Source organism: Talpa occidentalis, unplaced genomic scaffold (assembly GCF_014898055.3).
Source record: "Talpa occidentalis isolate TD23 unplaced genomic scaffold, MPIMG_talOcc4v2.1 talOcc4.3, whole genome shotgun sequence".
NCBI lineage: Eukaryota > Metazoa > Chordata > Mammalia > Eulipotyphla > Talpidae > Talpa > Talpa occidentalis.
Genome location: NW_023603184.1, coordinates 32122696 through 32147638, shown reverse-complemented (window position 1 = coordinate 32147638; position 24943 = coordinate 32122696). Strand labels below are relative to the sequence as shown.

Genomic DNA, 24943 nt, shown 5'->3' with positions numbered 1-24943 from the left:
CCTTACCCCTGTGCCCTCCTCTCCCTTCTGTCCGTCTGTCCATCCATCCACCCATACAAATAACAACAGTGAACAAAACCAGACGTGGTCCCTGCCCTCGACAGGGTTTTGAAAGAGTGAGATATTAGCTAAATAATCTCCAAACTAATGCAGATGCCAAGTGTAGAAAGTGCTATAAAGGGGATGTGCCTGGTGCCACAAGAGCCAGCCATGTTTGGGTGGGGGAGTCACTCCAGTGGGGGCAGACCAGGCTCCCCTGGGGAAGGGGCGCTGAGCCGTTCTCTGCAGTAAGGGGCTGTGGGGTGAGGGCATTCCAAGCAGGAGAAACAGCCAGTGTATACAAAGGCTTTGTGGCAGGAGCCAGGTGAGTATGAGGGAGGGAGAGTGGGGTTGAGGAGGAGGGAGGGAGGCAGGTCCAGACCCAGAGGACTCTGTAGACCTTTTCATTCAAGGTTGGGTTTTTTTTTTTTTTTTTTTTTAAGTACAAAGACCTAGCATTGTTTCTGCTGTAAGGCAGCTGTCTTGGATAACCCATTCAAGGAAGTTCACTGAGTCAAACTTCACGAGTCTATGTCCTTCACATACTGACACGAACACTGGCAGCACATATTGAGGCTGTATTTCCTCATCAGGCCTTGGGGGTTTGAGCAGATACAGCAAAGAGAACCCTGGCTGAATTTTCTTGATGGCTCCAACAGAACTGCCAGTGACCCATCCTGCCCCACCACGTACAATGAGGCCCAATGTTGGAGGCCTTTTAAAGGAATTATCTTTTCTCTAGAGCAACACGGGTAAGGGGCTTCTAGCAGGGAAGTGACATCATCAGCTTTACATTTTGAAAATTTCCTGGCTGCTTGCTGTGTGAAGAACAGATGAGGGTGGGTGGAGGGGGAACTGGACTTAGTAAATTTGGAAGGCCAGTGAGGAGGCAATGGCGAGTCCAAAGGAGAGATGACTGTAGTTCAGACTAAGGTGTTGGGGTAGAGAGGGAGAAGAGTGGACAAATGAGAGAAATATCTAGAAAGTCAATCTGTTAAGACTTGGGGTTGGGTAGGATGTGGGGAGTGAGGCAGCGATAAGGTATGGGGAGCCTACTAGGTTTCCTGCATGGACAACAGGAGGCAAGGCAGGGCCTGTGAAGACAGTTTTGCTTTTTAAATCTTTTTGAAAGATTTATTTATGCATACAAGAACTGGGGTACACGCCAGAGGTGCAGGGGGTGAGAGGATTCACCAGAGACAGAACAGGGAGCAGAAGAGGCAGATCCACTGAAACACACTGCTGAGGGGTGTGTGCTGAGCAGTGAGAGAGACAGGAGAAGTCTGCTGTGCCATGTGGGTAGATCCCTGGCTGCCCGGGGATCAAACTCATTCTGCAGAGGCTGCGGACAGCTTACACAGTGCTGTGCTTAACCCCTTGCACCACCAACCTTGTCAAAAGACAGTTTTGAAGAAGTTGAGTTTCTTTAAGATGTGCAAGTAGATAAAAATAACTAACACTTAGCAATTGTGTACATGCTCAAGTATTATACTAAGTGCATTATAAATATCATCCATATAATTCTCACAATTATTCTATGACCGTATCAGCATTTTCATTTTTTCAGAAATTGAGTCAGTCGAGTGGACATACATACTGGTCTGAACTTCAGAGGAAAGCTCTGGTTGGTTTCCGGGAGCTCAGGGAGAAGAGACCAGAAGTGTGGTGAAGTGCAACTGCCCAAGGAGAGGAGTTGCGCCTCCACCCCACCTCTAGAGGGCTCCACTCAGGCCTGCCTCCCACGCTGGGCGGTAAACAGGGTGCCTGTACCCATCTTGGACAAGGTGGATTCTCTGTGCCAAGGACCAACCACAGCAAAATCTCCCATCCTGCTTGTCTCCTTGGAATTCTACTGTTCTCCAATCAAGAGGTCTAACTGCTGTCCCATCAGATCTGCTGCCAGGCCTGTGGCTTGATGGTGAGTAACAGAAGGCAGAGAAGTGACACTTCAGGACTTCCGGCAAGGGCAAGAGGGACACCAGCTTAGCGTGCTGAGCTCCCAGGTCAGAAGGCTGACCCCAAGGCCTCCATGCAGAGGCGACGCGTAGGTTCCCTTGAAAAGTCACAGTTGTGGCTCAGACAACAGCCAGACTTAACTCCCCAGCATGTATGTGGGTGATCGCATTATGTGACTTCGGCTCCAGCCCCTGAGTCATCCCCAGACGCTGACTCTTCCCAGCAGAGACCTCAGATGTTTTGGAGCAGAGACAAGCCATTCCTGTCATGCTCTATCTGCATTCTTGCCCTACAGAATCCTTGAGCAAAACAAAATGATTGTTTTAAGTTAGGGGATAATTTGTTTCACAGCAAAAATAATTGGCACACTTTACCAAGGGGGAGGCTGAGTTTCTACAGCCTTATGGCTACAAGATGGACAGACAGTGCTCCCCTTCCCTTTTCCCTTTTATTGCCCCTCACCGTGTCAGACTTACGTGTGGACGTACGCGTCTGTCGGTCCCATCCCCTGGCTGTGGATCTGGGTGGAGGGGATGCAGGGCTGTCCCGCAGCCTGGTGCTCAGCACACACAATGGGGAGAGACTCGGTAACTGCTTGCTGGCGCGTCCCCCCACCCCCCACCCGCAGCTGGTCTGACATTTATTTCACTAGGAGTGGGAATCTCAGACTTCTTCCAAGGACATGGGGGAGCTGGATGGAAGCTCCTGCTGGCTGTCACACACAGAGACATATGATTGGGCCGAAAGCAATTTTTCTGAAAGCATTCTCGTGAAGACAACATTTTGATTGAAACACTGATTTGATTGAAAACAAATACTCCCCACAGTATTCCTTTTCTCTAGTGCCATTTATTTTCATGCTTCATATGGCAATTTTCAGTCCTCTAAGAATTTTTAAGTACTTTCGTCCTTTTTTAGGACTTTTTAGGCTTTTGCCCTACTTATTTGTTTTAGCCTACTTCTACTGCTTTTCAATATTTGCAGTTGCTGAAAGTTGGAACTATGTAAGGTCTAATTGATAGTGGCCCAGACAACAGCTAAATAAAGGAGCAAAATGCATAGAATGATTCCATTGTTCTAGAAGAACTATGCACATATATGCAAATATCTGGAAGCACAAACCTCGGTGAGTCTCAACCAGAGACATTCGAGAGATTCTCCCAGGTTTTAAAAACCCAATTTCCGGCCTCCCTGGTGGCACAAGGGGTTAAGATGCAACCTATGAAGCAATCCGCAGCTTCTGCAGCACAAGTTCGATCCCCGGCCCGAGAGCAACCCACATGGTGCAGCAGACCTCTCCTGTCTTACCTGCTGCTCCCCTCAGCAGTGTATTTCAGCAGATCTGCCTGTTCTGTTCCCCACTCTGTCTCTGGTGGATCCTCTAACCCCCCACCCTCTGGCCAGGACCCCAGTTCTTGTATGCATAAATAAATAAATCTTTAAAAAATAAATAAAGGGCCTCCCCTGGTGGCGTAGTGGTTGAGCACTGGGCTGCGGGGCTGCCTGCAGCCTCTGCAGCGCCGGTTCGTTTCCCCGGCCACCGGTGAGGGTCCCACAAATAAATAAATAAATAAATAAAAACCCGATTTCTGAGGCCTGTCCTGGGGGGCAGGGATTCATTGGATTAGAGGAAGTGATGGCAGTGGTGGTGTTGGGAGCAGACCTTTGAAATTTTTCCCAGGTAATTCCAATGTGCAGCTGGGACTGCGATCGCTGACTTAACATCAGAGGAGGAACGTCAGAGGGGGATAATTTACTGAGGTACTCATTTTTTGTATGGACAAGATGAGCATTCGAGAAAGAAGAGGCTTGCCCAGGGTCACACAGTGAGGGGAAAGCGAAGTCTAGAGTGCCATCTCCTGGGACCCGGCCCTTCCCCTTCCTGCAGCAGATGTGAGTAGAAGCGGTGGGATTATAGTTGTTTAAATCTTTCTTTTGCATGTCTCTATTTTCTGGCACAAGACAGAAAGCAGACTAAAGGAAAGAATAAATGAAGTATATTAAAGGTATTTCACCTGAAACAAGCCCCTTAAACCCATCAGCATTTCCTCTCCAAAGACAGTGGTCTTTAGGGACGATCTGGCTCCTATTTAGGGTCACAAAGACCACAGCTCTGAGCCATAGTCTCCAGGAAACCCAGATACCCAGGGAAGCGGAAGTAGATGCCAAGTGGGGAGAAGCAGGCTCCATAAAAGAGGGCACAGGACATGGGTCTGTGATGCCAAGATAGCCCACCAGAGGGCAGCAGGAAGCTGCCAAGATGCCTATGAGCCCTTCTGTGAGGACTGTTTTGGGGGGTCAGGACAATCTGGGGGAATGTAGGTGAGGTTTTGAAGAGGGTAGTAAAGCCATGTTAGGGGTGTGTGCGTGCGCATGCATGTGTGTCCTGTATAAAACCAAAGAGGTAGGAATTAAAAAATTGAAATTGCCAGAGGTGAGGATGGAGGACCAGAAGCTGGCAGGGAGGAAACTGGATCTGTTTATGTGTCTTTGGTCAGAACAGTGCCTTGAATAAAAAAAGTATTAAATTAATATTTGTTGCTCAAATGCATGACTGGAGATACTTTTGGGGGGAGGAGGGAAGGAAAAGGATAGCAAATGTTTGAGGGTAAGAGAATTATCACTCATTCAGCACTACTTGTTGGACAATGTGCTGATTTTAAGTTCATTAAATTCATTCTTTTCAAGTTAATTTTTAACTGAAAAAGCAGTACATGCTTAAGGTTAAAAAACACAACAAAACAAGAATAAGTCTCCTCAAGAGGTTGACAATGTTTTCTGCATATCTTTTTAGAAATTGTACACACATTTATTTTCCATGGGGGCTCACCTACTCCCCTGCAGCAAATTTGAATGCTCAACTCTAGACATACCCTGAGAGTGGAGTTTCTCAAAGTGAGGTCTGGGACCACCTTCAATAGAAACACCCATCAATGCAGAATTTCAGGCTTCACAGAAACCTCCCAGAATCAAAGGAAGGGAATTCTGATTTTAACAAAGAGCCCCAGGCAATTCTGATACCCATTCAAATTGGAGAAGCACTGAGCTGACTCATACCTTCACTTCATGGGGAGAGGGTCTAGATAGCTCTGGGTGCACATTATATCATCACATGACCCTGTCCTTGGGTGAAGACCTTTACTTCTTGCCTTAGTCAACGCAGCCATGACCACTTAAGCAATAGAAACTCACAGTCGGAAGACTGAAGTCCAGGCTGGTTTCTGGTGAGACCTCGCTTCCAAGTCTGCAGACAGCCACTTTCTCGTGGGTTCCCGCAAGGTCTTTTCTCTGTGTTTTCTCTCTGTGGAGAGAAAGTACTCTGTTCTCTCTTCCATTCTCATTAGGACACTGGCCTAGTGGATTAGGACCCGACCCTTATCACCTCATTTAACCTTTATTACTTTTTAAAATTAATTTTATTAATTAAAAATTTTCCCCTAACATCATTGTAGTCCCCATCATTTTTAATTACTTCTTTTTTTAAAGATTTATTTATTTATGCATACAAGAACTGGGGTACAGGCCAGAGGTGTGGGGGGGGGGGGTGAGAGGATTCACCAGAGACAGAGCAGGGAGCAGAACAGGAATATCTATTGAAATACACTGCTGAGGGGAGCAGCGGGTAAGGCAGGAGAGGTCTGCTATGCCATGTGGGTCAGCTCCCGGCTGGGAACAGAACTCGTGCTGCAGTTGCTGCGGATTGCTTTACAGTGCTGATGCTTAAAGCCTTGTGCCACCAGGGAAGCCCCCTTTATTATTTCTTTGAAGGCCCTATCTCCAAATGCAGTCACCCTGGGGGTTAGGGCTTCTATATATGAATTGGGGTAGGGGACACAATTCAGTCCATAACATTTCTTATTCCTTTTCTCCTTCTCCCCTCATTTTGGAATCTTTCTACTCTATGCATGTCTCTCCCATTTATTCAAGTTATGTTTTATAAGCCTCAATAATATTTAGGATTTTCTTCATATTACTCTTTCACATTTTTCCTTACTTTACTGAATAATATGAAATTTTTGTTTTTTAATCTTTTTCACACCCAATTTTTTATTTGGAAAATTTTCAAACCTATATAGAAAAATTGTAAGATAAGCAATGAGTATCCATATTCCTAGATTCACTGATTGTTAATTTTTTGCCACATTTGCTTTATCTTTCTATGTGTCTTATATTTTTTCCTGAAAAATTTGAGACCTGATTATAGAAATTTACACTTTAAATATTTCAGCATGCTTCTCCTAAGAACAAGGGCATTCTCCATATATAACTACAATTATCATGCTCAGAAAATTTAACATTTAAAAATTAACATTAACTGGGCCTCCAAGGTGGCGCAGTGGGTTGAGCACAGCATTGTGAGGCTGTCCGTAGCCTCTGTAGTGCCGGTTCGATTCCTGGCCAGCCAGGGAGATTCCCACGTGGCGCGGCAGACCTCTCCTGCCTCACCCTCTCACCCTCCCACGCCTCTGGCCTGTACCCAGTTCTTGTATAAATAAATAGATCTTTAAAAAAATTAACATTCACTAATACATAGTATACTCAATATTTAATTTTCTCAACTGTTGTAATGATGCCTTTTACAGTCTCTCCCCCCCGCCCCAACAAGGTTAGAATCAAGGATTGCATTGTGTATTTAGTAGTCTAGTCTCTTGGGTTCTAGAACATCTAGCACATCTTCCCAAGTCTAGAACATCTTCCCAACTTCTTTTTTTGGTGGAATAGTCTTTTGTTAATTGAGGCATAATTTACATACACTAGAATGCACAGGCATTGTGTTCAGTAGGATGTTTTAACAATAGTACACATCTGTGTTACCGCCATCCAGAACAAGATAGAGAACTTATCTATCATCCAAAAAATTTCCCCATACCCTTTTCCAATTAATCCCTCCCCTATAGCTCTGCAGCCACTTTCTGACTTATGTTACCGTAAATATGCCAATCCCTATATAAGTAGATAAGGATATTAAAGAGGTTTTTTTTTTTTACCCTTTACCCAGTTCCCTAGTGGTCACCTCTCATGCAACTACAGGACAATCTCAAAACTAGGAAACCGACATTGGTATGTATATAGTCACGGTTGCAATCAAGATACAGAACTATTTCATCACTGCAAAGATCACCCTTATGACATTCCTTTATTATCACATCACTCCCCTCCCCATCAACATCCCTAACCCCTAGCAACCTCTATTCTCCATCCGTATACTTTTTTTTTTTTAATTTTGAGAGTGGAATCATATCATATGAGCACTTCTTCAGTATAAGGATTGTATATATTGAAACTGGGACAGTGCATTGTTGTAATTTGTGTGGTGCTCCCTCTCAGGAGGAGCAGGAATGCTGGTATTCCCACCAGCAGGCAGGAAAATGGTCAGGTAGGTAGTTATCGTATGGGACCTGTGTCCATCTCTGACAGCCTCGACCAGCAGGCCTCAGCCACCTCAGCCACCAGCTGGTGCTCACCATCAATTCTACACATATGTTTTAAATAGTTAATCTATCAAACAGTACAAAAAGAAACACAAGGAGGGCCTCCCTGGTGGCGCAGGGGTTAAAGTCTCAGTGCCATCATGCTATCTGGTGAACACTGAAGCATGAGCTCAACCCCAGGCCACGGAGGTGACCCACATGGCGCAGCAGACCTCTCCTGTCTCACCTGCCGCTCCCCTCAGCAGTGTATTTCAGTCGATCCACCTGTTCTGCCCCCCACTCTGTCTCTGGTGAATCTTTTCACCCTCCCCATTACCCCCACACCTCTGGCCTACACCCCAGTTCTTGTATGTAAAATAAAGCTTAAAAAAAAAAAGGAACACAAGGAAAAGAAAATCTCCTTCCATTGCTCTCACAGAAGCAATCATTTTACCTGTTTCTAGTATTTTAATCTAGGAACTATACCTACCTATCTTTTCAACTGTATTCAGAAAATTTTCACGTAACATTGTATAAGTTTAACATGTAGCATGTGTTGACCTGATAGACCTGTATGCCGGGGACCAGCCTCCGACAAAACGTCTTGTCAGGGGTTCTTGAAAGGATGAGACGGCCTAGGCGAAAACGAAAGAACTGAAAACTTAAGGACTGAGGGGAAGGGAATGAGGAGACACCGACACTTGGTGAGGTGTTAGTATTTTCTGTCGAGAGACTCAGCAGGTTTTTATTTATTTATTATTAGTAATAATAATAAGAGAATACATTATTATGTGTAAAGCATAAACAATTAGTATATTATGTTTTTCATAGACTACTGGCCCCTACAGGTTTTAGCTAGACGGCAGCTTTTAAGGTTAACAGATAATAAACCAAACCTAACATTAAAGCTATTTATTTTTTTATTCAGACAATTATTTAAAACAGTGAATAACCGCCAGTGCATTTCTATTAGCTAAAGCCTAAGCATCAAAGGACTATTTTATTTACATGACCTTCAGCCGGAGACCAGCTGTAGTTTAGTTATTAGAACTTTTTTTACCTAGAAATTTTTTAACTCAAATAGTTTTATATTAAAAACTTTTCCAAGAAACTTTAAGAGAAAACAAAATAGAAGGACCTGTTATGATTATTGTATTGTAATGCTTGTCAGGCATATTTAATAAGTTGTTTTTTATTGTCAAGTAGGCCAAATTGTTTAATAATTAGTTTTTAATTTTTTATGTCGTTTATTTGTAATATACTGATGTATATAATATAGTGTCTAATGTACTTTTTGGGAAATTTTTTTTTATTTATGAGTGGACGTAAATCAGCAGTGGTTAGCTGTAGATGAGTTTTTATTTAATTTATGTCTTCAAGTAGTTTTTGAAAATTATTTAATGTCTGTAAAGAGTTTGTTTGTAGTTGTAGTTTTTGTGGTGTTACAGTTAAAGAACGAACAATTTTTTTTAAATAATTAATTGGCGGAGAAGTTTGAATTTTTTTTGGTGCCACCACAAGTTCATAACTTTGTAGCAAAGCTACCAGACGGGCCAAGGCCTGATTTAACAAGTCCACTTGAGCATTACTTATTAAAATATTATTTATATAATGAATACAGTAAATGGAAGGGTACTCATCCCTAAAGGATGACAAAACCATATTTACAAATTTTTGACATAAAGTAGGACTGTTTTTTATGCCCTGAGGAAGAATTTTTTATTTATATTGTTGAAACGGCCTTTTTAAATTTACTGATGGGACACTAAATGTAAATTTTTTGCAGTCTTGGGGATGTAAAGGGATGGTAAAAAAGCAATTTTGTAAATTAATAATAATAATATGTTTATTTTTAGGAATGGCCACAGGTGATGGCAAACCTGGTTGCAAGCATTTTATATTTTGTATAGTGACATTTATTGTTTTTAAGTTTTGTAATAATTTTTATTTTTTTGATTTTTTTTTATTACAAATATAGGAGTATTTTATGGGCTGGTAGTAGGGCGAATGTGTTTTTTTATTAGTTGTTCTTGAACCAAAGTTGTTACAGTCTGGATTTTATTTTCTGTCAGGGGCCATTGTTTTACCCATACTGGGTTATTATTTTTTTACACAATTGGGTCGGCTGTAACCTCTGTAATGGCCCTCTTTATAAATTTGATTCATATTCCAGGCCTTGTCGTGGCTTTTTCTGAGCAACCTCAATGGGAAATACTTGGCCCTTTAATTTTTTTTTTAAACCTTGATTTGGGTTAAAGCCCATTTGTAACATTTGAGTGGTTACCTTATTATTGGGGCTAAATAGGAGCACTCTTATTTGAGAGAGTATGTCTCTTCCCCACAATGTCATAGGAAGAGATGGGACAACATAAGGTTGAAAGGTCCCGGACACCTCTCCATTATTTTAATTTAAAATTTGAGAACTTTTTGTCACATTTTGTGTTGATCTCAATTTGACCAAAGTAGAAGGCGTAGCCTTTGTGGGCCAGGCATTAGGCCAATTACGCCCTGCTATGCAAGTAACATTAGCACCAGTGTCTAACAATTTTTTAATTGTTTTTTTTTGAATTTTTATAACTTTGGTCGGTCTATTGTCTTTAATTTGTTGGACCCAAAAAGTCATGTTACTGGATTTAAAACTGGAATTACTTTGTGGTTTATTGGATGCAATTTTATTGCCAACTGACACCAGAGGCAGTAAAAGTAATTGAGTAATTTTTTGTCTTGGATGAATTTGTATAGTTTGTATTGGAGGCTCCAGCATAACTTTTATTTTACCAGTAAAATTAGAATCAACAACAACCGGTATTACTTTTATGCCTTGTAGAGACACAGAACCTTGGCCAAAAACAAGCCCCATAGTACCCGGAGGGGGGGGCCCATACACCCCAGTTGTCAACATGGTGTAAGATTGATTAGAAGTTAATATTGCGGCGGAGGTGGAATGTAAGTCCAAGCCCGCTCCGCCTGTGGCCCTGCGGACGAGATTAGAAATTGTTCGCCGCTTTGGTCGTTTAGGTTCTCAATTATTTGAGGGGCCTGGGTCGGGCCCCTTACCCAGTTTTTTGACTGTGAAATGTTTTTTGAAAAAACAGTCGGATTGGTGTCCGCAGTAAACTTTTTATTTGGTGGCAACAATGTACCATTTTTATGATATTTAGACCGACAGTCCTTCATCCAATGAAATTTTTTATTACAACGCGGGCAGATAGTTTTTGGAAGTATTATTTGAGAAGGAATTTTACTATTATTTGTTGCAACAGGCATGTCAGACTGTTGAGGCAAGGCTGGAGGCGGCATAGAGATTACTTTGTTTGGGCAATTTTTACTATAATGGCCTGGCTGTCCGCAAGAAAAACAATTTTTAAAATTTTTGTTTATTTTTCTTTTTTTTTGTTGATTAAGGGAGGCGAACCATTGGCTGTTGGTTTGTTCCTTTAAGGCAGCCGCAATGGCCACACCATGAAGGTACGAGGGTGTCACCTCCGAACAGGTTTGAACATATTTATTAATGTCGCCTGTTCGTACAATGGGTCTTAACAATGCCTGACAAGGTGGTGAAGCATTTTTAAAAGTCAGCTGTTTAGTTATAATGTGAGCCGCCTCAGCATTAGGTATAGTTTTTTGAACAGTATTCATTAATTGTGATAAAAAGTTTTGATAAGATTTCTCAGGCCCTTGTTTAATGTTAGCAAGGCCAGAGGTTTTTATTTCACCAGCCGGCAACCGGCTCCATGCAGCAACTGCAGCTTTACGTACGAGACGAAAGACCGGAGGTGGCATACGAATTTGTACATTGTTTTTACACCAATTATCTTGACCCAAAACCATTTTAAGTAGAATTTTATTATTTTTTATTTTTATTTTTTTATTATTATATTTTTTTACCATTTTTTGTGTTTTTTTCTCAAAATTTGTCTTTCACAACAAATAATTTTCACCAGACAAACTAGATCTAGCCGTCATCTGCCAATTAAGGGGTGTGAGGAAGCGACTGGCCACTGATTTTACGAGTTGCAAGGTATAAGGAGATGTAGCCCCGTAATCGGCAGTTGTTTTTTTTAATTTCTTTAAAAGCTCAAAGGGAAGGGGTTCCCATTGAGGCTGCTCATGGTCATTGTCTACATTGAGCACAGGAAAACATTGAAAGGTAAAATTACCTTTTTTTTTTGTTTGTCTCACTGCACCAGCAAAACCAGCTTTAGACATACCAACCAAATCACTAAACAACATTTGTGGCATTGACCTGGACACAGGCTTTGTGTTTTTAAAGAGGTCTGATTGCATATTTGCAGAACAAGGCTTGAGATCAGTCTTAGTTCTAGCCACATTATTGATATATCTTTTAACAATCTTAGCCAAGTCTGGGCTGGAAATTAAATCAGATTTAGGAATAGATTTATGAAAAGGAGCCGACGCTTCAGTAGAGAGGTCAACTTTGGCTCTAGAATTAATTTTTGACTTTTGAAAAACAATTTCATTATCCGAAGAATTTGAATTACTTTTTTTAATGCAGTTGGCCAATTTTTGTTTTACTTTTGGTTTTGTATTTTTTGTTTTGCCTCCAGCCTGGCTAAAGCAATTTATTTGTTTAGGCAATTGTTTTGTTAATGACGGACTGTTAGCCGAGGACCCTTTAATGTCCTCCAAGGATAAGGAAGCAGTAGGCTCAGGTAGTCGTAATTTTTTGAGTTTTTTATTTATTTTTTTTAATTTAGACCCTTGATTTAGTATGTTTTGCAACAGACCCCACAATGAAAAGGCATCAATGGGGACCTTTTCTGGTCCATGGAGAGTATAATAGGATGTTATTTCCTTTCCTACTTTAGCCCAAGTTTTTGTATCCAGAGTACCGTCCCTAGGAAACCAAGGACAACACATTTTAACAAAATTTAGGAAACTAGCCAATTGTGCATGAGAGGTTTTAAGGCCTCTCTTTGCAAGAGTATACTTAATTATATTAATAAAGAGTCCTTTTTTTTTAGACTCAGTATGGCCCATAGCTTTTTAACGATAAGACACTCACTCGCCTTATCACGCAATAAGACACTCACTCGCCTTATTACGGTTCTGACTTACTGCTTCCCTCAAACCTGCTTTTTCTACAGGCGGGTATGCGCCCTACCCTATGGAGCAGATCCTAGCCATCCCCGCACGGGAAAGAAATCTTACCTTTCAAGTCCCTGTTCGGGCGCCACTTGCCGGGGACCAGCCTCCGACAAAACGTCTTGTCAGGGGTTCTTGAAAGGATGAGACGGCCTAGGCGAAAACGAAAGAACTGAAAACTTAAGGACTGAGGGGAAGGGAATGAGGAGACACCGACACTTGGTGAGGTGTTAGTATTTTCTGCCGAGAGACTCAGCAGGTTTTTATTTATTCATTATTAGTAATAATAATAAGAGAATACATTATTATGTGTAAAGCATAAACAATTAGTATATTATGTTTTTCATAGACTACTGGCCCCTACAGGTCTTAGCTAGACGGCAGCTTTTAAGGTTAACAGATAATAAACCAAACCTAACATTAAAGCTATTTATTTTTTTATTCAGACAATTATTTAAAACAGTGAATAACCGCCGGTGCATTCCTATTAGCTAAAGCCTAAGCATCAAAGGACTATTTTATTTACATGACCTTCAGCCGGAGACCAGCTGTAGTTTAGTTATCAGAACTTTTTTTACCTAGAAATTTCTTAACTCAAATAGTTTTATATTAAAAACTTTTCCAAGAAACTTTAAGAGAAAACAAAATAGAAGGACCTGTTATGATTATTGTATTGTAATGCTTGTCAGGCATATTTAATAAGTTGTCTTTTATTGTCAAGTAGGCCAAATTGTTTAATAATTAGTTTTTAATTTTTTATGCCGTTTATTTGTAATATACTGATGTATATAATATAGTGTCTAATGTACTTTTTGGGAAATTTTTTTTTATTTATGACCAAGAACAGAAAGTGAAGGAATGTTACATTTTTAACCTCACGGTGTGAGGCACAAGGAATCTTCAGCCCCACGGTGTGAGGCCCTTTGGCTTTGGCCCCACGGTGTGAGGCCCTTTGGGCTTCGCTGTTTGCCAGTGTCTTATCTGGCTGGGGCATCAAGGCCTCCTGCAGCACCTGTATATTGTGAAATTATTACCACAATAGCATTAGCTGATAACACCATCACCTCACATAATTACTGTTTCTTTTTTGTGGTGAGAATATTTAAAAATATTTAATTGTCAAGTGCAACAGGTCCTCAAATAACATCATTTCATTCCACGTTTTTTCCTTATAACGCCGAGGATAAAAATCAGTTCTGGCAGGGACCACTGTGTGGAGTTTGCAGGTTCTCCCCAGGTCTGTGTGGGGCTTCTCAGGGTGCTGAAGTTTCCTCCCACATCCCAAAGATGTGCATGTTCGGGTTCATTGACAGGTCTGGATTGTCCCAATCTGTGTAACTGTGTGTAATTTTTATCTTTAATTCCATTAGTGTGATGTATTGTACCACATTATAATGTTGCCCATGTGTTGAAATATCCCAAGAAGTTTCTCTTGTCCACAGGTGACTGTCTAAGACAGTGTTCTCCAGGGGAGACTGGGCTGGGGCTGGGGGACTTGAGTGAATTCACTGGGACTGAGACTTGTCTGCCTGCTACTTCATGCTCTATGGGCAAGACTCCTGCCAGGTGTATAGTATTAGATGCTAAAGGCCCAGCAAAAGCACTTTGTCCTTGGGTGGATGCCAAATTGCACCAAGGAAGATGCAAATGAGAAACATTCTAATGAAGCCATAATGTTCTCTCTTTACTAACAGCAGCACATCATAGATGTAGTTCTGTTTCTTCTGTTGCAGTACATTCCATGTCAGTGCATAGAACTCTATCACATTCTTTTTTGCATCACATTCTTTTTGATAGCTGCATAACATTCCACTGTAGGGGTATGGCATAATTTAATGAACACATTCTTTTTTTGATAGAAATGTAGATTGTCTCCAGAGTTTTTGTAATTATGAATAATGCTGCATTAAATACAGATTTTGTGCCCTGTGTGAGCACTAATGTAGGATAAATTTCCATTAGTAAATGCTAGGTTAAAGGATATATGCATTTAAATTGTAATAGTTATGGGACCTCCCTGGTGGCATAGGGGTTAAAGGGCTATCTATCACCAACCGCTGTAGCCTCACCTGCTGTTCCCCTCAGCAGTGCATTTCAGTAGATCAACCTGTTCTGCTCCCCACTCTGTGTCTGGTGAATCCCCTCCCTGCCCCCCACCTATGGCCTAGACTCCAGTTCTGGTATGAAAAAAATAAAATAAATTAAAAAAAAAATTGTAATAGTTGTGCCAAATTGCTTTCCAAGAAATAACTGTTTTAAAGTTCCACCAACAATGAAGAGAATGTCTTTTCTCTATAATGTGCATTTTTGCCAATCTGATATCTAAAAAGTATCATCTAATCTCAATTTTAATTTGCATTTCTACTATTATGAAGTCTTTGAGTATCTTTTCATTAAAAACCCTTTGCATTACTTTTTATGAACTGTGTGTTTATGTCCTTGCACATTTAATATATTATTTTAAATTATTCTTTACAATAAAAACACCACTTTCTATTGCCATTTGCTCTAGAATCTCCTCAGAGGCAGAAGGTCCCCTTAAGCAGGTGTTCAGGGTCACCCACAACCATACCAATTTCCTCTTTCTAGCTCATCTTGGCCTCCTTCCCCAAAACCACTGTCTGTTTCCAAGAAGGCACTTTCATGGTCTCCTCCCCTCCCAAAACCCTGGATTGCTCTTCCATCTCTCCTCTCTGGGGTGCTCTCTTCCCAGTCAAACCTGATCAAACTGTTAGGGGGAAAAGGATGTCCTAAAGCTAATTCCATACAGGCTTTGTGGACTCCACCCCCACCCCAGGCCAAAGCCAAAGACACTGGGTACTCCAAATCCCATCACCACCAAAGGGAAGGTGGCTGGGACCTGAGGGTGGGGTTAAGCAGCCAGGCTGATATAAAAGGCAGACACGTGGGCTTTGGGGGTCCCCCATTTTGGCTCTCTGCCAGCTCTGAGAGTGACTTTGGGTTTCCAGGTCGTCGGATTGGGTAGGACGCATTAAAGACTTTATTTCCCTATTTTTCTCCCTGAGTTGTACATTTTTCCTTTTCCCTTGTAAATAAACCTTTTATGAACCTTTTGTGTGTGCCTGTAGTGGAGTATTAATAAGTCCCTTGTAAGCGCGCGGGTGAGGACCCACAGCCAGGAACCCGTTCAAAATCAGTACTGCTCTATAACAAAACCTTTGGGGTCCTGGCTGATTTCACCTTTCGAGGCTGCCTTTCTGAGTCACTAGTGCCCAAACTCTACACAGTACAAGCCTGTGCTCCTCCGAGGCTAGCTCTCACATCTAGAGCCCTGCTTCCTCGCTGTGCCAGCTCATGGGTGTCAATGTGGAGCGGCTCCCGCTGCTGGGGACATGGCTGTGTGGGAGACCAAGGCACCTCCTCCCAGCCAGCTGAAGTTTAACTGTGTGGGAGACAAATACACCTTAAACAAAGGAAACATACAAAAAAGAATGTCAATTTCGCGCACACAAGTAATGGAATACTGAAGGGACCGAGGGGTCAGGAGAGGGCTGGCTCCCCAGTAGCAGAGACTTGAATGTGAGAAGGTCCTGCCATGTAAAGCGCCTTCCAGACCCCCCGTTAGGGGGCCGGGGCGTCGGGTGGGTTCTTCTAAAGATGGAGACGGGGTGCTGTCCAGCCCTCAACGCCGGACCTTCTACCAGTTGGCACGAACAGAGGCAAGAAGCCCGTGAACCCCGCAGCGCAAGGGCGTGTGAGGTGTGGGTCCGCCCCGCCCGCAGGGCCTCGCTGCAGCCCGGGGAAAACGCCGCTCGCTCCGGCGTTAACAGCGGGTGCGTCGACGGTGCCAGGGTCTCGCTGGCACCTTACGTCGTCGTTCCTCCCCTTAATCTACACAGCAGCGCCCTAATATTTACTTTCCCCCCACAGCGGAAGAAGCCGCGGCCGGGAACATGGAGTAACCTGTGGCGCGCTCCAGGTCCAGGGCGAAGTGCGGTTCTCGGGGAAACAAGTTGTGTCGGGGGGCTCGGGCGGTGTTTACTGGCGCATCTGGGGCGCGCCCCGTTTCCAAAGTTTGTCCGGGGCGCCCCCCAGAGGCCCTCTGCTCCGCCAGGGCCCGGGGTTTCGGGGTCAAAGGGGCGCGCGGGGCGCTGGGGGCGGGGAAGGCGCGGGGACAAAGGCCGCGTCCGAGGCGTCCGGGGCGTCTGAGGCGCAGGCGGATCCGGCGGCCGCGCGGGTGGGGGCGCCCGGGACCCGGCCACGACCCCGCCCCGGGGGAGCCCGCGCGCCACGGAGCTCCCCGGGGCGCCCGCAGAGCCCGCGCCGGCCGAGCCCCGGGTCCCGCCGCCCGCGCCGCCCCCTCCCGCCCCCTCCCCCCGCCCGGCGCGGCGCGCAGCGAACATGGCGGCGGCGGCGGGCGCGCGGGACACTCTACCTGAGCCCTGGTCCTACGGCGTGTGCCGCGACGGCCGCGTCTTCTTCATCAAGTGCGGCGCGGGAGTGCGGGGCGCGGGCGGGCGCGGGCGGGCGGGGCGCGGGGCCGCGCGGGCCCCCCGCGGGCTCCCGCGGCGCTAACAGGTGCACCTCTCTCCCCGCAGTGACCGGCTCCGCTGCACCACCTGGCTGCACCCGCGCACCGGGGAGCCCGTCAACTCGGGCCACATGATCCGCTCAGGTGGGCGCCGGACCCGCGTGGGGGGGGCGCGCTCGGGGGGCGCTCGGGGGCGCTCGGGGCGGGGGGCGCACGCCGCGGCGGCCCAAGTTTGACCCCACTTTTCTCGCCTTCCCGCAGACCTGCCCCGCGGCTGGGAGGAGGGCTTCACGGAGGAGGGCGCCAGCTACTTCATCGAGTGAGTGATCGCGGCAACTTGCAGGCGCTGCCGCCACGAGGTCGAACCCGGTTCCCGCCGCGCCCCCAGCCCCTCTCCGCTCGGGTCCCCCGCGATTTGGCGCGCACAGCGCCGCGGCCGCACTTGGGTGCAGTTTTGTGTTCGGGATTTGTGTGGCGGGGTCCAGGAGGAACTGGGGGGGGGGGTCAGCATCTCCCCTGGGGGACCACGGCAAGGGTCCCGGATCGCGCCCGCGGCGGGGACTGGGGCCGCCAACTCTGCGCCCTGGACCTGGCAGTTGGGCAGGATTCAAGCGGGCGTGAGGGGGACACGCCTCCCTCCAGGCCCGGGGCTGGGCTGAGCCGAGCGGGTGCTCGGACCGGGGTGGGCGGGGGTGGGGAGCGTAGACGTGAGTTTCGTCTGGGGTGGGGGACCTGGGGCAGGAGGTGGGGTTTGGCGGGGAGGAGATAAAGAGACGAAGGGAATGTCGCCTGGGAGGCCTTTCTCTTGGGCAGGGTTCTCCAGGATGGTGGTGAAGACTTGGAACCCCCCAACCCCTTCCCGCCCCATCCGTGGCTCGGGTCTAATGGGGGAGTCGTGGGGGTGGGGAAGGGAACTCATCAGCCAATAATATTCCTCGAACACGCCGCGTCTCTCTGGCGGGTGCTGGCACAATCCCTCCTGCCTCCTCAAGGCAAGCCGGAGATTTTCCCAAAACCCGGGAGCGTCACCCCATTATCGAGGTTATCCCAACGTGGGTCTGTAGAAATCAAAGAGAGGAGCAGTAAATTGAGGCGCTGTTCATTCTCTCCCACTCCGGACGGGTACCCGTGTTGCAGCCTGTCTGCCTGTGAGTTAGTTTCATGAGGTCAAAATCAAAAACTGCTTTTGATCCTTTGCCCCAGTCCGGAGTAGGCACTTGGTAAATGTTCACTGAATAAACTAGCCAAGGACGTGATCTGGACGGTGATCCGAGGACTATTAGGTGTGAGCTAGAATTCCTTTCTACTTCAGCTTGAAACTCTGCTAGTCTTTCCTGGAGCAGCATCTAACCTCTGATGATCCCCCAAAATCCTGAAGCTCCCCCCCGCCCCCGGACTCTTAGGATGCTTGTACTCCTTATGGAGGTGATTTATAAAAGTGAGCTGATTTATAGAAGTGAGCGTTAGGACTGTGGCTGTGGTCCTGCTGTGCTCCCTCCAGTGTGAGAAGTTGGGGAGCTGGCAGGGACTAGCAGCACTCTCTGTCAGTGGGTCTTTCTGGCTCATAACTGCATTCATCCATTTTTTTTTTAGACTTCTCCCGGGTGTCTGCATTGTTCTAGGTAGTGGGGCTACAGAAGTGAGCCAAATGAGCAAGCAAGGACCTGCTCGAAGAACTTGCCATCTAGTGGGGGAGGAGAAGAAGCAGAAAATAAGTAAATAAACAGTATTAGATTGTGGTAACCAGTACACAGACAATGAAAATAAGGTGATATGATGTCAAGTGACTGGGTAGTTTGGTTGAACTGGGACAGCAGTGGTGGTGTATCTGAATGGATGACATTTAAGGTAAAATTTGTTTTTTTTAAAAAAGATTTATTTATGCATACAAGCACTGGGGTACAGGCCAGAGGTGTGGGGGGTGAGAGGATTCACCAGAGACAGAGTGGGGAGCAGAATAGGCAGTTGACTGAAATGCACTGCTGAGGGGAGCAGCAGGAGTGTCAGGAGAGGTCTGCTGCGCCGTGTGGGTATCTCCCTGGCTGGGGCTTGAACTTTGTGTTGCATGGGCTGTGGATAGCCTCATAGGTTGCATCTTAACCCCTTGCACCTCCATGGAGGCCCTAAGGTAAAATTTGAACTACACGAAATAGTCATCCTTATGCTGACAATGAAAACGGTGGCAAAGCACTTCAGGAGGAGAAAACAGGACCGTAAGGCTTGAAAGAGGTTCAAGTTCAAGGAACAGTGTGGCTGGAAGGTGAACAGAGAAAGTGGCATGGGAAGAGGCAATAGATGAGAGAAAGTTAAGTGACAGAAGTCTTTATGAGCCAGGGTAAGGAGTTTTTTAATTTTATGTGAAGTCCAGTGAGAAGTTACTGGAGGGTTTGAAATAGGAGAGCGGTGTGATTTGATTTGTATTTGTAGAAAGACTCTGCCTGCTGTCGTGTGTGCTGTAGGTGGGCACCTGTATGGGGCAGAGCAGTTGAGACTTGCTGCAGTCCACGCAAGAGTTAATGATTGGCTTGACGGCACGTGGTAGCCCTGGAGATGGAGAAAATTGCCAGATTTAGGCTTGATGACTGGGATGTAGACTGAGAGAAAGACAAGAGTCAGATGACTTTGGGTCTCAAGCATCTGAGTGGATGGTGTTCAGATCTTTGGGAATATGCAAAGACTGGGGGAGGAACAGGTTGGCAGTAGGGGGAAAGCATGAGATCTTATTTTGCCAGATTATACTTGAGATATGTATATATCAGCTAGTCAGATGTCTGACTCTGAAGCTCAGACAGCAGCCTCAGGAGAGATCTTTGGGCTTGGAGGTGTTGTCTGCAGGATTAGATGAAATCATGGAGGACGAGGGTGTTGACAGAAGAGAGAAGATGACCTAAACCTTAGGACCTAGCGGCATCCGAGGTTGGGAAAGGAAGCAGATCCAGCAGAGGAAACTGAGACAGGACTGAGAAGGTAGCAGAAGACCCAGGAGAATGAGTCATCACAGAAACCTGAAGGATGAAACCTGCCAGCAGTAGGGCGAAGAGAAAATAGGGGATGAGGAAATGGAGGCAGCGAGTGTAGGTAAACCTTTCAGGCACCTTTGTTATAAGGTGGAGGTGAGAAGTTGGCTGAGAACTGGAGAAGATGTGAGATTGAGGGAGGGGTTTTCTTTTTTTGCTGGGAGTTTGCAGAGCATGTTTTGTTCTGTTGGGAATGGCCCAGGAGAGAGGGAGAAATAGATGGTGCAGGAAAGAGGTGGTCTAGTTGCTGGAGCAATGCTTCTGAGGTGAGGGGTCACCTGAGTAGACCCTGAGTCCCCTGGTCTCAGGGGGGAGCAGGTGCACCATCCACGGGAGAGGAGGAAGGACTTGAGGTGCTGGACCCCGGCAAGCAGGTTGACAGGTTTGCTGAGGGGAGAGGTGGGTTTTCCTACGTGCTGGTTTCTTATTTTTCCATGAAGTGCTGGGTAAAGTCTTTTTTTTTTTCCCCCTAATTTTTGTTTGTTTATTTCTTTATAGAGTCTGGAGCTGGGGGATTTGAGGAGTGTGTAGGTTACACCCATCTGTCCTTCATCTCTTTTGCTCTTCTATGGTAACTCTGTTTGTGAAATCCCTAGTGATTAGCCTACTGCAGCCCTGGCTCTCTGCCCCCCAGGGCTTTGGCTGAGTCCTCCCAGGCCTAGGGGAAAGTAGTCTCTCCTACAGTTAAAGGCAAGCCATGTCGGGGAAATGACCTTGGTCGCTGATCTTATTCCTTACCTCCTTCTGTGACAATTTTTTAAAAAGATTTTATTTATGCATATAAGAACTGGGGTACAGGCCAGAGGTGTGTGTGTGGGGGGGTGAGAGGATTCACCAGAGACAGAGTGGGAAACAGAATAGGCAGAATGAAATACATTGCTGAGGGGAGCAGAGGGCAAGACGGGAGAGGTCTGCTGTGCCATGTGGGTAGCTCCCTGGCCAGCTGCAGAGCCTTCAGATAGCTTCACAGTATAGTGCTTCACAGTGCTGTGCTTAACCCCTTGTGTCACCAGGGAGGCCCTGTGACAATTTCTTTTATTTTTTTTAAAGATTTATTTATTTATTTATACAAGCACTGGGTACAGTCAGAAGTGCAGGAAGGTGAGAGAATTCACCAGAGCCAGAGTGGGGAACAGAACAGGCAGACCGACGAAATACACTGCTGAGGGGAGCAGCGGGCGGCAGGAGGGGGTCTGTCGTGCCATGTGGGACCCTCACCCACGGCCAGGGATCAAATCGGCGCTGCAGAGGCTGCAGGCAGCTTCGCAGCCCAGCGCTCAACCACTGTGCCACCAGGGGAGGTCCCCTGTGATAATTTCTTGAGAGGTTTTTGGAGTTCTTTAGGGGCTCTTAGGGATTTAGGTGTAAATATTCTTTTACCCACATTAAAAAAAAAAATGTTTTGCTTTGGTTTGCTTTCTTTTTCTTAGATTTGCTATAAACATTTCTGAATATTTGATTTTTTTTGATGGAGAAATCTCTTCTAATATGGCTAAGTTAGAAGACAAAGTATCGCCACAGATGATTTTATTTTCTCCAGTGGATCCTTAGACTGGAAAGTTGTGTGAGGTTTCAGTTGCTCCTAATAATTGGCAAATGTTTGAATACTCTCCAAAGTCCATTTCGTGAAGCAGAATACCTTAAACTAATGCAGGTGAATTTTGGCTTTGATTTCTGCACTTTTGTTTCAGTGTTGGATTAATTGGAGACAAAACATATACAGAATCTACTTCTGGCTCTCCCAATCCTAGATTAGATGATGCTTATATCCCCTTTCAGAAGACTTTTTGTACTCTAAGACCTTATTTTGCCATGAATCCCTTAGCCAGGGAGCAAGATATAATAGGAATTGTGATAATAGTGTCATTAACAACCACAGCAATAATAGTGATAACAATTACTTAATAGCATCATCTTCTCAAGTCCTTGGAAAATATTAGGGACTGTCATATAACTCTTATTTGATTTAATCAAACAACTTTGATGAAATGAGAACTGTTACTAGTCCCATTTTAGAGACATGGAAACTCATAATAATTCTGGATATTCTAACAGCAAAGGGCAGTTGGCTTTTCCCAGTACCTTTTCTTGCTTGTTCCTTATAATCGCCCCCTGAGGCAACAGAACAGTGGATATCTCTGTTCTTCGGGTTATAAAACTCAGGTCCAGCCTGTGAGTTTAAATGATTTGGCAGAAGGGTCAGAGTTGGGACTAAGATGTAGGACTTCCATCTCCGATATGGTAACTGTGGTGGTAGTGGTGGTTCCTAGCCTGGTCACAGGTGACAGTCTGCATCGGTACTGGAAGGAGCCTCATGCCATGTGCTATTTTTGCTTTGAGTCAGGCTGCTGCAACCTCTGGGGCCAGCCTCCTTTGCTAACAATCAGGTGCTAGGAAGGGCACCGACCCTTGGTCTCCCCCGTTGTTGGGGATGCATGCCTCTCATTAGTAAGGAATGATGGCCATTAGTTATTAGTAAAGATGATTTCACAGACAGACTTTTCAAACACAAGACATGAAGGAAAAGTTCTAGAGCAGACCTTGGGAGCTAGAGGGTCACACTGGATTGTTCTTTGGGGATTTCTTGGAACTTTGGGGATTTCTCTGGCTTCTCACAACAGCAGGTCATGAGTTGAAAAGGAGGATAAGGTGGCAGAGGGGAGGGCCGGGCTCTCGGCTACTCTGCCAGTGCCAAGGCTGCTCCTTGGAGGTAGGATCCATGTTTCCCACTTCTGAGACTCTGGTGCCCAGTCCAGGGCTGGACACTGAGTGGGCACTTGGTGTTTAGTGAAGCAGCAGTGTTTTAAGAGTGAGCTTACTGGGTATGCCAAGTTGGGAAACTCCTTGTTGAGATCAGGGTTGTCGGGGAGATTCAGCAAGGTGAAAGAAGCATAGCCACCAGGAAACAACCTGTCAAGGCTGGTGACAGGACTGCAGGCATCTTGGAGGGAGTCACTTGCTATTGAGGACAGCGCTCAAAGCAGGAACCCGACACCCCCAGCTTCTTCAACTCAAAACTGAATGTTTTGTCAGGGGAATGGATGTCTTGCTCATTGGTCTTGGCACCCCTTCTTTGGTTGCCAGGCTTTTGTGTCCTCTGTGGCTTGACCCCAGGGTCCTGGTGGAAAATAGCTGATTGCCCGAGGTCTCTTCTAGAAGTTTCAGTTTCCTGGGTTTCAGCTGTGGAGCCTTGCAGGGTCATCCTGTGTAGGAGCCATTCTCCTCGTGGTTCCCATTCCCACGTGAGGCAGTGAGGCTCTTGGGAAGGACATTTTTGAGGCTAAGAGCAAAGCCAGCCTGCAGGCCCTGGGGGCAGGACTGGCTGCGTAATTGGCAGGATCCAGTGTAAAAGGAAAGCATAGAGCCACTTGTTCAAAAGCAGGGGAAAAAGTGCCACTAAAGGGATTACATTATAAAATTTTTTCTTTTTTCTGCAGTATTTCCCTCATCTTGGCAGAATGCTTTTCATTTACTATTTGAATGTCATTTAAGTAAAGAAAAATTGAAAATTTAACTTATAAGCAGAAGTCTTAAGGTTCGTCTCTATATTGTTTTTTTTTTTAAATAATAAATTTTATTTTTATATTCCCCATACAATTGCAACCCCCCCTTTCTGATCCCAATCCCTCCCCTCCCGCCCTCCACCCCCCCAAAAGTGTCTCCGTTTCATAGTTTTTTGTTGATTCTGATTTTCACTTTCTTATAGTTATTCATTTTCCTGGTCCCTTATTTAAGTTTTCTAGATTCCTGCTATGAGTGAGACCATCCGGTATTTTTCTTTTTCTTTTTGGCTTATTTCGCTGAGCATGATCCCTTCCAGCACCATCCATGTTGCTGCAAATTGCATGTGCTTATCTTTTTTGAATGCTGAGTAATATTCCATGGTATATATGTACCACATCTTCTTGATCCAGTCATCTATTTTTGGGCATTTGGGTTGTTTCCAAAGCTTAGCTATTGTAAACAGTGCTGCTATAAACATAGGGGTGCAGGTGCTCTTTGGAGTTGATGTTTCTGTGTCCTTTGGGTAAATACCTAGGAGTGGAATTGCTGGATCATATGGAAGCTCTATGTTTAGTAGGTCCAGAAATCTCCACACAGCTCTCCATAGTGGTTGGGCCAGTTTGCACTCCCACCAACAGTGCAGGAGAGTTCCTTTTTCTCCACAACCTCGCCAACATTTGTTGTTGCTAGTTTTTTTAATATGTGCCATTCTCACTGGTGTAAGATGGTATCTCATGGTAGTTTTGATTTGCATTTCCCTGATGACAAGTGATGGTGAACATTTTTTCATATGTCTGTTGGCCATTTGCATTTCCTCTTCAGAGAAGTTTCTTTTTAGCTCTTCTGCCCATTTTTTGACTGGATTATTTTCTTTGTTGTTGTTGAGTCTCATCAGCTCTTTGCAGATTTTTGTGATCAGTCCTTTATCATTAGTGTTGGGTGCAAAAATGTTCTCCCAGTTGGTGGGGTTTCTCTTTGTTTTTGTTATTGTCTCTTTTGCTGTGCAGAAGCTCTTTAATTTGATGTAGTCCCAGCTGTTTATCTTTGCCTTCACTATCACTGCTTTGGGTGATATGTCTGTAAAGATATCTTTGATGTGCAAATCACGTAGTGTTTCGCCTATATTTCCTTCTATATATTTTATGGTTTCAGGTCTTATGTCTAGTTCTTTAATCCATTTTGAGTTGATTTTTGTGTATGGTGTGAGGTAGTGGTCAAGCTTCATTCTTTTGCATGTAGCGACCCAGTTTTCCCAGCACCATTTATTGAACAAACTTTCTTTGCTCCAATGCATAGTCTTTGCTCCTTTGTCAAAGATTAGTTGACCATAAATCTGTGGGTTTATTTCTGGATTTTCTATTCGATTCCATTGGTCTGTATGTCTGTTCTTGTTCCAATACCATGCAGTTTTGATGATT

At 45.1% G+C, this 24943-nt stretch overlaps 2 protein-coding genes across 2 annotated transcripts in view; one reads left to right on the top strand and one right to left on the bottom strand.

The window, feature by feature from the left end:
* On the bottom strand, positions 1 to 16876 carry LOC119254588 (uncharacterized). Its single transcript, XM_054699441.1, has 6 exons — positions 16728 to 16876; positions 16437 to 16624; positions 12579 to 12665; positions 5188 to 5296; positions 2472 to 2548; positions 1 to 2294 (listed from the first exon to the last, which is right to left on the bottom strand). Exons 1-6 carry the CDS (start codon positions 16874 to 16876, stop codon positions 2227 to 2229), a joined length of 678 nt encoding a protein of 225 aa, XP_054555416.1. The 3' UTR covers positions 1 to 2226.
* Positions 16875 to 24943, top strand: part of PLEKHA7 (pleckstrin homology domain containing A7) — a 220398-nt gene continuing 212329 nt past the window's right edge. The window contains exons 1-3 of the mRNA XM_054699393.1: positions 16875 to 16960; positions 17072 to 17148; positions 17266 to 17323. Coding sequence (XP_054555368.1) covers positions 16875 to 16960; positions 17072 to 17148; positions 17266 to 17323 — 221 coding nt within the window. The remainder of the gene's footprint in view (positions 16961 to 17071; positions 17149 to 17265; positions 17324 to 24943) is intronic.

Bases quoted from the DNA above. Each gene is read 5' to 3' on its own strand.
- LOC119254588 (XM_054699441.1), bottom strand. From the start codon at position 16,876: ATGTTCGCTGCGCGCCGCGCCGGGCGGGGGGAGGGGGCGGGAGGGGGC. The intron at 12,666-16,436 runs GTTACTCCATGT...GTTTTCGCCTAG, and splicing joins GGACCTGGAGCGCGCCACAG to GCCGTCTCATCCTTTCAAGA. The intron at 2,549-5,187 runs GTGAGTTTCTAT...GCTGAGCACCAG, and splicing joins TGGACTTCAGTCTTCCGACT to GCTGCGGGACAGCCCTGCAT.